We start from the raw sequence: 16,128 nt of genomic DNA on the forward strand, positions 1-16,128 counted from the left end.
GGAGGAAATGGAGAGAGGAAGTTTCACTCCTGGCTCTTAAAGATGGTCCAGGCCTCATCTCCGGGCCTTCCCCATTCTATCTGCCCACCCCAGCATCCAGCGTTCCTGGCCCACCACGTTTTCCCATCTCTACTCTGACCTCATCACTCCCCCTCCCCGCATACTGGAGTGAATGGGAAAACAGGAAGTGGAAGGACCTTTGAGAGAGTGTGGGTGGCAGAAGTGGCCACCCCAAGTCACACAGCCCATCAGTGGTAGGAGCATTGGACTAGGTCTCCTGGCCACGGTGCAGAAGTCTTCAGACCCAGTGGTTTGATTTGTCCATGAAGGGAAGCTGAGGGAAGGTGCTGAGGCAGGGGTGAGGAGGCCCTGGGACAGGGACAAGTGCTAATGGGGGCAGGGAGGTACAGGGGTGAGAAACTTCCCGAGTCAGTGGAAGAGGTGCATGTTCCAAAGATAACCAAGCCCATCTCTGCAGCTGCCCCATGGTCTACTCTAGACATCACAAAAAGCAATCCACAGAGAACAGAATCAGGCCCTTAGAGAGCGTGGATCTGGGGTGCCCAGATGTCTCCAGACATAAGCACCCCTCCAGAACCCAGCTGCTCTTCCCTGAGGGGTTAGTAGAGTGTGGACTCTCCCCAGGACTGAATGACACCTTTCCTGTCTGTCCCTGTTCACAATGACATTAGCTTCCTCAGTATACCCACAACAAGAAGCCTGACTTTCCTTACATTCAGCCAATAAAGAAGGTGTAGTGAGTACCAAAGGCCACCCAACTTGTGCCCAGGCCAGAACTCAGGGATCTAAGTCCAGGATCCTACCCTTGTACTGTGGCAGCCTCCTCCATGCCCTCTGCAACTCGTTACCCCCAAGGCCCCACTGTAGCTGCACAGAGGGACCTTCACACACTGTGCATCCCAGCCACATCCTGCTTAGTGGAGCCTGACATCCCCTCCATCTAACCCCCTGGGCTCCTGAAAGATGCTCTTAGGAAAAGGAGCCATCAAGAATCCTATGGCTTGCCAGGCACAGTGACACATATCTGTAATCCCAGTAACTTGGGAGGCTGAAACAGGAGAACTATAAGTTCAAGACCAGCCTCAGCAAATTAGTAAGGCCCTAAGCAACTTTTCAAGACCCTGTCTCAAAGTAGAAAAAAATATAATAATAAAAAGGGCTGGGTATGTGGCTCAGTGGTTAAGTGTCCTTGGATTCAATCTCTAGTACCAGGAAAAAAAAAAAATCCCATATCTGCTCAGGACTACCGGGGGAGGCAGCATCTTGAGTGTGACATACCAAGCAGGTAGCATAAGAATTGGGTACAGAAGATTGGGGAGCAAACCCTGGGAGCATCCTCAACACACCCTTTAGAATGACTCTGCTCAGGAACAGCATGCTTCAGGTGAGGGACATGCACCTGGAGAGGGGTTCACACTGTAGGGTTTTAAAAAGCCCTACTTTCAGCTGAATTAAGAAACATGGATTTCATCATATTGCTATTTTTAAAACTGTACATGTATGAGACATAAGGATATGAAAGGATTATGGTATGTTTCCTTTTAGGATGTATTTCACGACTTTAAAAACCGAGGAACATAGGACCCTGAAATAGGCCCGATAAGGAATACATGCCATGGCTTGTTTTGAGCCCTGGGCTTGCTGCTTGCCCTTGGTCCTGGCCCAGGCAGCCTTTCTCAGGATGTGCACAGTGCCAGGCTTTCCCCAGGGGAGCCTTTCTGAAGAGGCAGGAAGTGCCTGCAGATGTGGCGCCATCTAGATCTGGACTGCAGAGAACATCCAGGCGGTGGTGGCTGGGATGAGAATGAGGAGGCGGGCAGCTGGGGGACCCAGGGAAACCGGGGAACTCATGCCTCATTGTTCCCTCTCAGGCAGGCAACGGGGCCGGGTCCAAGCCTGGGAACATCATTGACGTCATAACTCAGTACCGAGGCCTGTCTTGGAGGTGAGTGAGGGCACAGTAGGGCCCTGAAGACCGCAGAACCTTCTAGAAAGCAATGCTTCAAGAAGGGGATGGGCCTCCTAGTTCTTTTCCATGACTAATTCTAGGTTTAATTTGAGGAAGGTATTTACCAGCTCCCTCAAACCCCCATAGTCCCTAATATAGGAAGTAAGATCTGAACAGGAGTGGGGAGTGGGGGCTGGGGAGAAACCACATAAATGTTTGGGTTGGAAATGCTTCTCTGTTTTCTGTTCCTCCCTCTGTGATGTAATCTCAGAGGGAGGCAGTGGCCTGAGTGATGAGTGGGTCCTGGCTTTGAGAACTGAGTTGTATCTGAGCCCCACCTACCCAGCTCTATGTGACCTTGGGTACATGTTACTTAACCTCTCTGAGCTTGTCTCTTCATCTTGGATGCAGGGATAATGTTATTGCTCGAGCGCTGTCTAAGGATTAGAGAGAATTTAAGTGTCCAGCCCAGTGCCCAACACAAAATAGGTCTAAATGGTAGATGGGATCATTATAAATGGCCTTCATTCTACAGAGGAAGCAAGGCTCAAGAGAGGGCAAGCAACCTGTTCAAGATCACACAGCCAGATGATAAAAGAAAAAGAAACCAAGAAGATGGTTCCTGACCCTATTTGGCTCATTCTCCCAACACATATTACTTCAGGCAGGCTGATCCTGCTCTACCTGTGGTCTAACCACTGACACAAGCTGTGGTGAGCAGGACTGAAATGGCTCAGGCACATTTGGTGTGTCCTCAGCCTGGAATGTGGCATCTCCATCCTGCACCGGCTTTAATCCAAGTGCAGAATCCCTGGCTTCCTTTTCATGTTGCGCAGTTAAATCTCGAACATGTGGGGAACCTTTTTGATGCTTCTAGCTGTACTTGGCACAGAATAAGAGGATACAGAGGAGCAGAGATTCTGGAAAATGCCATGTATTTCCATGCCTAGGCACCCATCTACCTTTGGTCTTGTTGGAATTTGAGCACTGGACTGGGAGACGGTTTTCATCTAGACCATGCCCTTTAAAAATGACTTTTAAATAGAAAGAAAAGAGAGCAGGGAAAAATTTTTACATTGTATTTTTACTAGTACCAGGCAGCTGTGGTGGCTAATTGGGGAAGGGCTGGCAGAAGAATGGCCACTGTACCTTTGGAAAGCAGGGTGTGGGGAACCCACCTAGTCACCCCCGCCCCCTGCAGACAGGTCATCGGAGCTCAAAGTTCAAAAGCAAACAAAGCAGCCATGACAGCTTAAATCCATTTTTGGGGTGGATGTGGCAATTGGTGGGAGAGGGAAAAGCATTGTACTCTGGTTTGTTGTTCAGTCCTTTACCTAAATGATGGGAGAAGGCCCGCCCTCTGGCTGTATTTCAGGAGAAAGGTCTGTTCTGATTGTCTGAAGCTGTCAGCATCGCAGCATCGCTGGCATTTAAACCTCCGTTTTATTTTTTGGTTCCCAGTGTCGGCGGAGACCAGAACATCAGTACGGTGACCACCTTGGCCAGTGAGTAGCGCAGCCTGAGTGCCTTGTGGCGGGCTGGGGGACCTGCGCCCTCCGCAGCTTCTCCTGGAGCGAAGCGCGGGCGGCGGGAGCCAGCTGCGTGCAGTAGGGGGCGCTGCTTCCCCAAGGCTGCCACCGCGACCCAGCTTTCTGAGTGGGATTAAAACTTTGGAGTTTGGGGTTTATTGAAGAAGGAGGATAAGAGAGGGAGGAGGATTTCCTTTGTTCAAGGAGGAGTACGAGAGGGAAAAAGAGCTCAGACCAAATCTTAGTGCCGGTTATTAAAAAATGATTCAAAAAGAAGAAAAGGGTGGGAATCCTCTCTACTTTGCCTGTCATTCATTCTGAGCAGAACATCCCAGAGGCCCAGAGAGAAGCATGGGCTGCTTGTGGCGATTCTGTGTGTCGCTTTATGAATCGCAACGAAAGATAAAGCTTCTTTGTTCAGACTGTGCAAACACAGCCGTATTGGGGGCTTAACATTTTTCTTGATTACTTCAATAACAACCTGCTTGGTATGATTTTTTTTTTTTTTTTTTTTTTTTTTTAAAGCCTGGCTGCATTCTCTGGCAGGTCTTATTCATCTTTTGATTTTCTTTGGTACATACCCATCGCAGTGCTTTCTTAAAGTACACCTGCAGTGAATGTTAATGTTGAGTTATTTCCCTTCAGAGTCTTCTGGCTAATAAGTTTGCCTAAGAGGGAATTAATTGGTCTAATTCACATTAACTTTTCTCCTAGATATTTCTTTGTGATATATCTTTAGGAGCTAAGAAATTATTTAAATTATTTTTGTTGTACTAGGGATTGAACCCAAGGCTTTGCATGTGCTAGACAAGTGCTCTACCACTGAGATACCCCCCCAGAACTGCCTTCTCCTTTTAAAAAGTATGGGTGTGTGTGTTTATCAATGGCACTGGGAATTGAACCCGGGGGCATTCTACCACTGAGCCATATCCCCAGTCCTTTTTTTTCCTCCCTCATTTTTTTTTTTAAAGAGAGAGAGAGAATTTTAATATATTTTTTTTAGTTTCCAGCAGACACAACATCTTTGTTTGTATGTGGTGCTGAGGATCGAACCCACACCGCACGCATGCCAGGCGAGGGCGCTACCGCTTGAGCCACATCCCCAGCCCTTTTCTTCTCCCATTTTGAGACAGTGTCATGAGAAGTTGCCCAGGCTGGCCTTGAACTTGTGGTACTACTGCCTCAGTTTTCTGAGTAGCATGAGCCACATTTTAAGTTGCTGAGACTTTGATGACAGGGATGCTAATCTTCACTTAGGCAGAACTGATCAGACTTTACATTTGTTATCTGGTTGGGTTATTGGCATATCATATTGAATTTAAATAGGTACAGTTCTATGCCCCAGTACTCCCTGTCCTCTTGATTTCTAGTCTACACGCAAGAGCTATAAATAAACTGCCCTACTGCTAGGCAATAGTTTGGGATGCTTTTGTGAGCATGATTAACTTGGGTATGACATAGCCCAGCATATACAACAGTTTGCTGGACTTTCTCATTCCCAGGCTGTTATTGCAGACAAGATGATTGGAAATCATCTAGTTTAAGATCTTTTGCCAAAGTGATTTACAAAGGATTAAGGCAACATCAACCCTCAGGTGGATCCCACCCTCTGATACACTTAACCCAAGGAATGGTAGCTATTCCGACTTCTTCTTGCTAGACATGCAAAGATAATTTGATTGTAGGGGCTGAATTATTCTTGGGGGAAATAACTACAGGGAAATGCATGAGAAATTTATGAGATTGTAAACTCAAAAAAATAACCTCTTCCCAAGCCCCTGTTCAGTTTAATTCGGCATATACTCCAATATACTCCACTGCTGGGTGCTCAGAAAATAGGAGAACAATGTCCTGATGACATCACTAAAGTCAGCATTACTCCCTAAAGAGAGACACGATTATCCACATACTGATAATTATATCAATGAACAAAACCTAGGGAGGAATAAAAAAGAAGACTGCTAACTCTCTCTTCTGAAAAGGAACTTTAAGAACCAGATTCTATCAGGTAAGGAAACAGGATGGAATGTTCCTGGCAGAGATAACTGCATGAACCAGCAAGTTCTTGCCCTTTCCAGTGTATCATTCCTTTCTATGACATTCCTGCCGAATAGCTACATAGCTGGTGCTCGACTCCTCCAGTAATGTAGAACCTGCTACCTTCTAGGACAAACAGTTCCGTTTTCAGATAGCTCTAGTGTTTTAATCAGCCTTTTCATTGTTGTGACCAAAAGATCTGACAAGAATAATTTTAGAGGAGGAAAAGTTTATTTGGCATTCATAGTTTTAGAGGTCTCTGTCTGTAGATGGCTGATTCCATTGCTCTGGGACAGAGGTGAAGGAGAACATCATGGCAGAAAGATGTAGAAGAGGACACCTGCTCAGGTCATAACAATCAGGAAGCAGAGAGAGAGAGAGTTCCACTCACCAGGGACAAAATGTAAACCTCAAAGCCCCCCCACCCACCCACAGCAGCATACCAACTCCAGCTACTCCCCACCTAACTACAATTACTACCCAGTTCATTCACATTGGGATTAATCCACTGATTACATTATTACTCTCACAACTTAACCACTTCACCTCTGAACAATTCTTTCCTTGTCTTACACATGGGATCTTCATATCCAAACCCTAAGATCTGGTAATTTCAGTTTTTCTATTGAAGCCATCAGGATAAGCCCAATCTACCTGTATTAAGTATTAAGAAGAACCAGCAATGCTGGGTTCTAAAGAGCATCCTTCTGGATGACATGAGGCCCTGATATCCCATCTGCCATCCAGTTAGTCCCATCCCCGCCTCCTAGTAGACTAGGACAGGGGAAAGTGCCTGTATTGGACCCGAGACACCATGGTTCTAGCCTACCATTGTTTTCAGTGGCTATAGGACTTTAAACAATTCTCCTAGCCTGGGTGAACTTCATTTTATCTCATAAACATTTAATGAGCAGCTTGGGAGGCCCTGGAGTATGTACAGACCCTGCTCTGAGGAGTTCTCCACGAAGTTAGGGAGATGGGAAAGTGAGAAGTGAAGAGTAGATCCATGTGGTAAAGCCCAATAAACTAGATAACTTAGATGAAATGGGCAAATTCCTAGGAAAAAAACAAACCACTGACGTGAACTCAATAAAATAAAAAAATTAAAAGCCGAATAGATTAATAATAATAAAGAGATTAAATTAGTGATTTTAAAACTTTCCATACACACATGGGAAAAAAAAAAAAGGCCAGGCATTTCTGGTTTCACTGGTAAATTCCATCAAAACACTGGGAAACCAAGTCTAGCAATATACAAAAAAATCATACCACACAACCAAGTGGGATTTAGTCTAAGTCCAAGAGTACAAAGTTAAAAAACACCAAAATCAATTAATGTCATATACTATGTAAACAGAATAAAGGATAAAAACTATATGATCATTTTGATTATGATGATCCAGAAAAGACATTTTGTAAGGTCTAGTACCCTTTCAAGATGAAAACAGTCAAAAAAGTAGGAATAGAAAAAAGAATTCCCCAATCTCAGAAAGGGCATTGATTAAAAGCCCACAGCTAATGTCATGCTTAATGGTGCTGCCTGCTGGGGAATAAGATAAGGAATAAGACACTTTACTCAACTTTTTACTGGAATTTCTAGTGAAGACAGTTAGGCAAGAAAAATGAAAGAAAAAGTAAAGATTGAAAGTAATGCCTTGAAGATTAGAACTAATAAATGAGTTCAGAAAGTTTATGGATAAAAATATATACAGAAATCAATTGTATTTCTATATACTAATTAATAATCTGAAAATTAAATAAAACAATTCCATTTACAATAGCATCAAAAAGGACAAAATACTTAGGAATAAATATAACAGAAGAAGTGCATTTCTTTTGGTCTTAAGGTCATGAAATATTGCTAAATGAAATTAATGTCCTAATTAAATAAACCTCCCATTTTCATGGATCAGATTTGATTTTTATATTTCCCAAATTAATCTACATATTCAACATAATCCCTATCAAAATTCCAGGTGTCTTCTTTGCAGAAACTGGCTAGCTGACCTTCAAATTTATGTAGAAGTTCAAGGGACTCAGAATATCCAATATAGTTTTGGAAAAGAACAAATTTGGAGAATTCATACTCCCCAGTTTCAAAACTTAACTATAAAACTACAGTAATTAAGATGGTGTGGCCCTGGCTAAGAATAGACTTATAGCACAATCCACTAGAACTGAGAGTGGGAAATGAACCCTTATACTTATGGTTAACTCATTTTCAACAAGAAGGCCAATACCATTCAATGGGGAAAGAATAGTCTTTTCAATAAATGGTACCAGGACACTTGGATAGTCAAGTACCTAAGAAAAAAGTTGAATTTTTACCACCCACAATATATAAAATTTAACTTTAAATGGATCATAGACCTAATTGTAAGAGCTAATATGACTTCTAGGATGAAAATATAGGAGTGAATCATCATGATTATAATTTAAACAAAATCTTCTTAGATAAGCTACCCAAAGAACAAGTGGAAAATAAGTAAATAAATATTGTTCTTCAAAGGATATCATCAAGAAAGGCAACCCAAAGAGAGGAATATTTGCTGATCATATGTTTAAATGAGAAACTTATATCTGGAAATTATAAAGAACTCTTAAAAGCCAATAGTAAAAAGACAACCCAATTAAAAATGGACTAAGGATGTGAATACCGTATCTTCAAAGAGGACATACAAACAACCAATGAGCACATGAGAAGATGCTGAACACCAGTAGCCATTGGTGCAAATCAAGAGCACAATGAGATACTGCTTCATATCCATAGCATAGGCATAATAAAAAGACAGATCAAGTATTGGTGAGGATGTGGAGAAGTAGGAGCCCTCATGCACTGCTAGAGGGAATATAAAATTGTTTCAGGGTAAAAAGGCTTGGAAATTCCTCAAAAGGTTAAGAAGAGTTACCATGTGAGCCAGCAGTTCTACTTTTAGGTATGTATCCAAGAGAAATCTACACAAAAATTTGTACACAAATTTTCTTAGCAGCATTGTTCATAATATCTCAAAAGTGGAGACAACTCCAATGTCCATGAACTGAAGAATGGAGAAATATAATATGGCATATCCATACACTGGAATATTATTTAACAATAAAAAGAAATGAAGTACTAATGCATGATACAACATGGTTGAACACTGAAAACGTTATGCTCAGTAAAAAGTGCCGGCCCCAAAAGACATTGTAGTGTATGATTTCACTTAATATGAAATGTCCAGAGTAAGAAAATCTTGAGGGACAAAGTAAATTAGTGGTTGCCAGAGGATTGGAGGGAATGGGGACTGACTGCTGATGGTGCAGATTTCTTTGGTGGAGATGGGAAGGTTCTGAAATTGTCATGTTGGTGGCTTGACTGTGTGAATATACTCAAAATGATCACACTCTATGTCCTTTTAAGTTGGTAGCTTTTGTGTCATGAATTATATCTCAACACAGCTTTATATATTTTGAAAAAAGACAAAAATGCCTGAGAACGCACCTAACCTGGACTCGCATGCATTAAACAGTAATTTACTGGGCATCTATTGCGTGCTGCCCATGGGCTGTGTGGTTAAGCTGGGCACATTTTATTCTCATACTGACTAACAGTAGGGTAAGAGTGAGGACTGTCCCTAACACCTAATGGTACTCGTCATAGGAATCTGACGATTGCTTTGGGGTACTTGCTAAACATGTCTCTCCCTTCCTTCTGTTTCCAGACATCCTCCGGGAATTCAACCCTGCCCTGCAGGGCTTCTCCACTGGCAAGGGGACGGAAAACACTCCAGGGGCTTTCTTAAACCAGGCGGTGGCAGGAGCCAAAGCTGAGTGAGCCGGAGCACCCTGGGGGTGGCAACGCTGAGCCCAGGGGGTTGCCTAGATGGGGGTTTACGGCTGAAGGTGGCGAAGGAGTATTTGGGGTCAGAGGCTGGACGGGACTCTCCTAGTGTCCCTTGCTGTTGGACACAGACATCTGCTACTCTATTCCTTGTCACCTTGACAGTGAAGAGGGTGCTAAGGTCATGGCACCTGCCAAAATGAGCACGTGCTGAGCTGTACATGACGTGAAACATGGACAGGCAGACCTGTTGGCCTTGGGCAGGCCTGGCTGGGAAGAGAAAGAAGAGTAGATCACCTAATATGCCACTCACAAATCAGTCATCCTGAAAGTCACCCCTCAAATGTGCAGGGCTCTGCTCTTTCCAAGCACAGTCATTCCTCCTCCCCATCTCCCAGTAAGAGCCCAAGGAGGGAAGGAGCTCTGAGTCGTGGCCTTCAGTCCTGCTTTCCTATAGGAGCCCCTGGTTCTCCTCTGTATCTGATCTGCTCTCTGCTCCTCATCCCACTTTCTTCTGTGTGTGCCCACAGGGATTTACCGGCGCAGGCCAGGAAGCTGGTGGACCTGATGAAGAACGACTCAGTGAGTCTGGGGAGTCAGGGAGGGACTCCTTGGGACAGGAAGTAGGCAGGATAAACCCGTGGACATAGAGAGGGTCGGGTGGGGTGAGAGGGATGTGGGAGTCAGGCTGGGCATCTAGCAGTCAGGTTTAGGCTTGGACCTCTGCTCCTCTGACAAGAGGCTTCCCATTCATTTGTTTGGTCGGTCAGCCAGCTGTTCAGATTAAACACCAGGAGCTGGAAACTGGGCTGAGGTTGGGAATGCACAGAGGAGTGGAACACAGTCCTGTCCTCAAGAAGAAGCACAAGGGGGAAAAAAAAACAATGTGAAGAACAAAAATCACGAAACAGTTGACATATGCTATATAAAGAGGGTTATGTGTAAGGGAGAGTAGGGGTGCAAAAGAAGGGGCAGGCCCCTCTGCTTGGGGGGTCCAAGGAAGGGGACTGAGACTGTTAAGCTCAAAAGATGAATATGAGGTTCTCCCTCAAATGAAAGCAGATTCACAATTCAGACCTTTTGGAGCTGTTCCCAAGTGGATAAAATAATTTTTAAAAAAGAGGAATTGGGATTAATTATTTTATTTGTATTTTAGTATACTCCAAAGTCTATTATTGGTAAATTTCAGAATATTTCTATCCTTATGTCAGACTTCTCTGAATTTTTTAATCTTTCTCCTTTCACCTTTTCTGAAAGCCAAAGAAGCAAAGTTACATAGATCAGGGACAATGTAAGAGATTGCAAGGGCCACAAATTCTTGGGCCACCATTTATAGAATTTGTATGGCCAGATCCTTCCACCCAATCCTGTGACTTCAAATATTTCCCCGGGTCCCTCCTGGAGGATGCAGGTGCCAAAGGTAAAAACAAAACAAAACAAAACAAAACAAAAAACACCTTTTCTGAGCTTCTGAGCATGTGCTTAGAGTTGCCATCTTGCTCTGACCAGCATCTCTAGCTGATCTGTTCACGGGCAGCTTTGACTTTAGTGTATGATCTGAGTTTGAGGGCTCCCTTACTTCATGGAAGATGGTCCTTTCTCTCTTAAGGAAAAGTAAGTATTCCAGGTTTTTAGAAGGTCCCAGAACTAAACTTCCCTTCCCAGGGCAGGGTCCAGCTTCTTGTATTCCCCACCCAAAGCTCAGAAGGCACCAGCATATCCACTCCCACCAGGACAATTGAAAATTGTGACCTGTGTGCTGCTATGTGTACACAGAGCCACATGGAAGTCCAGTGACTCCATCTAAAATAAATGAACCATTTAGCATTGATGACCTCAGGAATCCAAAATCAAAGAACTGGAAATATGAATGTCCACTACATTCTCTGGCCTGTGAAGATCCATCCCTTCCCATGTTCAGCACTTTGTATTTTCCTAGACTTAACTCTGAGACAGGCACTTACTTGTTCATATTCATTTCAGAGGATAAATTTTCAGGAGGATTGGAAGATAATCACCCTGTTTATAGGAGGCAATGATCTCTGTGATTTCTGCAATAACCCGGTAGGTCTCTGGGCCCTTCAAGACTCATTCTCACAAAAAAACACCTCCTTGTTCTAACACCTCCATTTCAGAGGGGCCAGAGGAGGGGGTGTGCCTTCACTAAATCACTACATCTGGTTGATGTAGTAGATCCAGACCTTTCTGTAGCTCCATGTAAAAGAAAGGCCATTTCCCTGAGGACCAGGAGCTTGGGATCAAAGATGGAACCATAATGCTGGTTGCTTGGCTTCTGGAGAAGCACATCTAGGTTCGACAGGGCTCGTGGTTTGGATTGGAACCAGCCTGAGATTAACCCTGGAACTCAGAGGGCATTCACCTCCAGGGAGAGATGCAACAGGACAAGCAGAATCTAGAAAATTGATCCTGATGAAGTTTCCTAACCAGAGGATCCTGGTCAGATCATTCTAGAAACCGGGATAACATTCCCATGATCCAGAAAAGTCTTGCCTGTCTTCAGACATAATTATAAGTCAGCTTCTTAATCATAAGTCCAGGCTTGCCATGATTTTGCGCTGTCACTTGTATAAAGTTGATTTCCTAGGAGGGTGGTTAGTCTGGGTTCAGAGCCACATCATTTGGGGCTAATGGGAAGCCCAAGATTCAGTTGCTGCACGTCTACCTGGAATCCTAATATCTCTGACCAGAAAGAAACCCCTGGGGCCATATTGATAAGTCCAGCACCCATGCACCCATGCACTGCACTAGGAGCTGAGCAGTAGTGAATGAAACAGGTTCTGTCCTTGAGGAGCTGCCCTGTGGGAGAAGGAAGAGAAGCAGGAAAATCACAATAACAAACATCACCATGTGCTCTGGTGCTGCACACAAGGGAGTCTGAGTTGGTGGTACTTGGTGTGTGCGTGGGGTGGCAGTCATCAGAGCACAGCATGGAGACTTTCCAGCTGGGGCTTGAAGATGAGTGTATTGGAGCTGGCAGAAAGGGGATCAGTAGAACAAGGTGTGCGAGGTGGTGATCTTGCTGCAGCTTGTGAGTGCCTGCCCAGAAGGGCAACCCTGCTCCCAGCCCCACAGCCCACAAGAGCCTGGATCAAAATCACGTGGGGCCAGGGCCTTTCAAGTTGTGATCTGAAGCACCCAAGGGAAGCAAGAGGCAGGTGGGGAGCCGGGACCATGGACCACTCCCTGGCTCCTTTGAGTGACAGCTCTGATCTGTTTCATAGAGCAAGGCTCTTAGTTGGATTTCATTCAGAGAAAGAGTTCTGCTGTTTTAACAAAATTTTACAAACCACAAATGGCAAGATCAGGAGAAATAAGAGTAACGTGTCTTTGCTTGGGGGCAAGTGTTCCATGAGACCCCTGTCCCCTCCTGTTATCTCCATAAGCCAGTTGCTTAAGATGTGGCACCCCAGATACCTGAAGCCCAAAGTCAGGGTGCAGGAGATCTCAGAGGCCAATTGTTCTATCACCTCCATTTCAGAGGCGCCAGAGGAGGGACGTGCCTTAACTAAAGCACTACATCTGGTTGATGTGAAGTAGATCCAGAGCTTCTATAGCTCCAAGTAAAAGAAAGGGCATTTCCCTGAGGACCAGGCGCTTGGGATCAAAGATGGGACCCCCAAAGATAAACCCTCTATTTCAATATTGTCTGCTCTGACTCCAATGCAGGTTAAGGAGAAGCTGATAGAGAAAATAGCCCTGGTTGGGGTAAATGGGGTTCACAGACATTCCCTTTGCCTGCAGGTCCACTCTTCTCCCCAGAACTTCACGAACAACATCATGAAGGCTTTGGACATCTTCCATGCTGAGGTACGGAGGCAAAACTGCCCATCCTCTGGCAGCTCACCACAACCTTCATCCGGGGCCTCTGACCCAGGCTAAGTCAGCTCTGGGTTCAAACACCTCCCTGCAGGTCCTCTGTGTCCCCAGCAACCTGGGTGCACGGGCCCCCAAGAGGAACTGAGAGGAGGGATTAGGGAAGGAGGAAGGAAGGGATGGGGCCAGACAGACCTCTCTCCATCTGGACTCCAGCAGGAGGAGCAGCCTGGGTCCACACAGGAGGCTGGAGTCGCCCAGCCTGGTTCTCTTGGTGATGGATTCCGTCTTTTTGCAGGTTCCTCGGGCATTTGTGAACCTAGTAAAGGTGCTGGAGATTGTCAGCCTGAGGGAGCTGTACAAGGAGAAAACAATCAGCTGCCCGCGGCTGATCCTCAGGTGAGATGGAAACTCTCCTCCAGTTCCAGAAAGGGTTGTGGACCCTTAGCAGATTTGTTAGAAAACCCCAGGGCAGAGTGTGAGGAGTGTGAAGGCTTCTCTATTTTCTAAACTGAAAATGGCTCATGGGGGAACATCCTAGGGGTTCTGAGCTGGGCATGGGCCTCAGCACCCTGCACATGAAGCCCATCCTGCTTCTGACACATTGGTGGGGAGAGAAGGGCATTAGGAATGGAGTCGGGCCATATGGTAAGGTTTACTTCTCAGTGTATCCAGAGTGTCACCTCCCAGAGGTCAGCCCATCTCCAGGACAGACAGTGCCTGGGGTTGGTATGTATACTCCAGGCTGGACATTCACAATACAGAGCCATTGTTACTTGTTAAAGAATGAGGTAGCCATATCAGTCAGCAGTGTGCAGAGAATAGAGTCTTCCCCAGAGAAGAGAGAAGCCTGGTCCTGGGAGGGCCCCTGAGAGACTCTCTTCATCAATCAGCCTCCAAGACCAAATAAAGATGGCTTCCCTCTCTAGTATTTCATATTTCCATGACTTTCAGGAATAAGATGCCTTCCTAACTGCCCATTTCCCACAGCATTCTTTCTTACAAGTCCTATGTGAAACATAGGTTACGATGGTTGCGCAACCCTCCCCCCAGCTCTGAATCCCTGTTCAGGCCCTTCCATGTCCCTGAGCACATCATGTGGTAATTATTAATGATCCCCCACCGCCCAAGAACTCTGAGTCACTGTTAGCACAGCACAGGGGCTCAGCAGCTGTTTGCTGAATAGCTGAGTGAATAATTCACAAGGGCCAGATTTGCTCTTGGAAATTAAGGGGTACGTTGGCAATCCCCTGACAATCCATGCCAAACCTTACCTAGGGGGCCCAGACTGCACAGGTCCCCTGGGAAATCATCAGGGACCCTGAGCAGAGACAGGAGGCTGCTGAGTGACATACGCTGATTAAGGTGACTGGTGCCAGGCATGCTATTTTCAAATACTGATTCATTCACTGGCTCCCACTTTCTCCAATCACTGGGCCACACAGGGGGCTCAGGGTATTCATTCCACTTCAAGAACAGCTCTCCAAAAAGTCTTGCTACTGGTTGCTGCAGGGTTTTTTAGACTATTAAAACCAACGGTTCAGAGTAGGCACTTGCCAGGCCTGTTTGGAGACCTGAAATGGCCAGGTCTGTGAGTGTCACAGTTGGATAGAATTAGGGTCACCTTGTCCTGTGACTCTCCTCCAGTGCTCTGTGAAACCCTGTGTCTCTGCTGTCTTCAGTGGCCAAGCCGTCCTGGGTGGGGCTGGGTCTACGCTGAGCCCTCTGCACTATTATTACTTCATCCTCCTGGTCCAAAACCCAAATGTGCTGGATGGCTAGCCAGTGCAGAGCTGCAGATCAGACATGAGCACCAGAACAATTTAGTATAGAGACTCAGAGCTCAGATTCAGAACCAGAGAGACTCAAATTCAAGTCCAGGCTCCCACACTCAGCATCTGTATGACTCTGTGACTTTGAGAAAGTTACTTAACCATCATGAGCTCTGATTTCTCATCTATAAAACAGGAGGATTAAACAAGTTAATACCCATAAATCTCATATCACCAGGATTGGCACAGTTAGCATTTAATGTACATTAACAATTATTTTTGTCACTGTTACTATTTAGAAATATGTGGACCTCTCAGCACAGGATGGGCCTCAGACAGCCATAAGGTGACTCATCTCCGAAACAATCACTCCTACAGCTGTCAGAGTAACTGTTTCATTTTCAAGAGCAAATCTAGGTCAGGGACACCTTCATTGACCCTTAGCATAGCTTTGAAATACATTCAGAGTCTCAAGCCAACATTCCTGCATCACTTATTCGACAGTGTCTCTTCTGTTTTATCTACAGGTCTATGTGTCCCTGTGTCTTAAAGTTTGACGATAACTCAACAGAACTGGCCTCCCTCATCGATCTAAACAAGAAGTATCAGGTGAGCTGATTCTTACTCCTATAGGGAAAGGGCTTTCCAACTGCCAGGGACTGCTGTGTGGGTTAATTGCTGGGTTCTGAGAATGAATCGATGCTAGGTAATTCGGCCCCGACTGTGTTGGCAATGAACCCTGACTAGCATGCAGTTCTCAACACCCCCGAGGGGCAGCAGAGGCTGCGGTTCTGTTTATTTGAATGAAGCCACAGAGCCAAGTCACAGGATGTACTTCACTGAGCCCGAGTTCCTGGCCTTTACATGAAAACAGATGATTCCAGTTGTCATGACGAATGTGTATCACGGAAAGAAGGCTCAGTGTGAATCCACCTAGGTCCCAGCCACTGTGCTCTGAGCTGCTGTCACCGGGAAGCTCAGGAAACAGGCTGCAACATCTCCTCCCTACAGGGTCATGAGGATCCTGAGAGGCCCTCCCATCCCTGGGGACAGCTGTTCCTGGAGAGCACAAGGAGAAGGGCTCATCAGATGGCCTCTGTCTTGTGGATTGTTCTTTCTAATTCTTTCATTGCCAAATCTTTTTGTCAGATAGCTGTCTCCCTTGAC

At 45.4% G+C, this 16,128-nt stretch overlaps 1 protein-coding gene across 1 annotated transcript in view; it reads left to right on the top strand.

The window, feature by feature from the left end:
- The window catches only part of Plb1 (phospholipase B1), a 127,855-nt gene that overhangs the window by 54,197 nt on the left and 57,530 nt on the right, over positions 1-16,128 (top strand). Inside the window, exons 17-24 of the mRNA XM_077791736.1 lie at positions 1,893-1,966; positions 3,431-3,474; positions 9,237-9,345; positions 9,886-9,937; positions 11,339-11,419; positions 13,118-13,183; positions 13,488-13,588; positions 15,489-15,570. Coding sequence (XP_077647862.1) covers positions 1,893-1,966; positions 3,431-3,474; positions 9,237-9,345; positions 9,886-9,937; positions 11,339-11,419; positions 13,118-13,183; positions 13,488-13,588; positions 15,489-15,570 — 609 coding nt within the window. The remainder of the gene's footprint in view (positions 1-1,892; positions 1,967-3,430; positions 3,475-9,236; positions 9,346-9,885; positions 9,938-11,338; positions 11,420-13,117; positions 13,184-13,487; positions 13,589-15,488; positions 15,571-16,128) is intronic.

This window comes from Urocitellus parryii, chromosome 12 (genome assembly GCF_045843805.1).
Source record: "Urocitellus parryii isolate mUroPar1 chromosome 12, mUroPar1.hap1, whole genome shotgun sequence".
NCBI classification, from domain to species: Eukaryota; Metazoa; Chordata; class Mammalia; order Rodentia; family Sciuridae; genus Urocitellus; species Urocitellus parryii.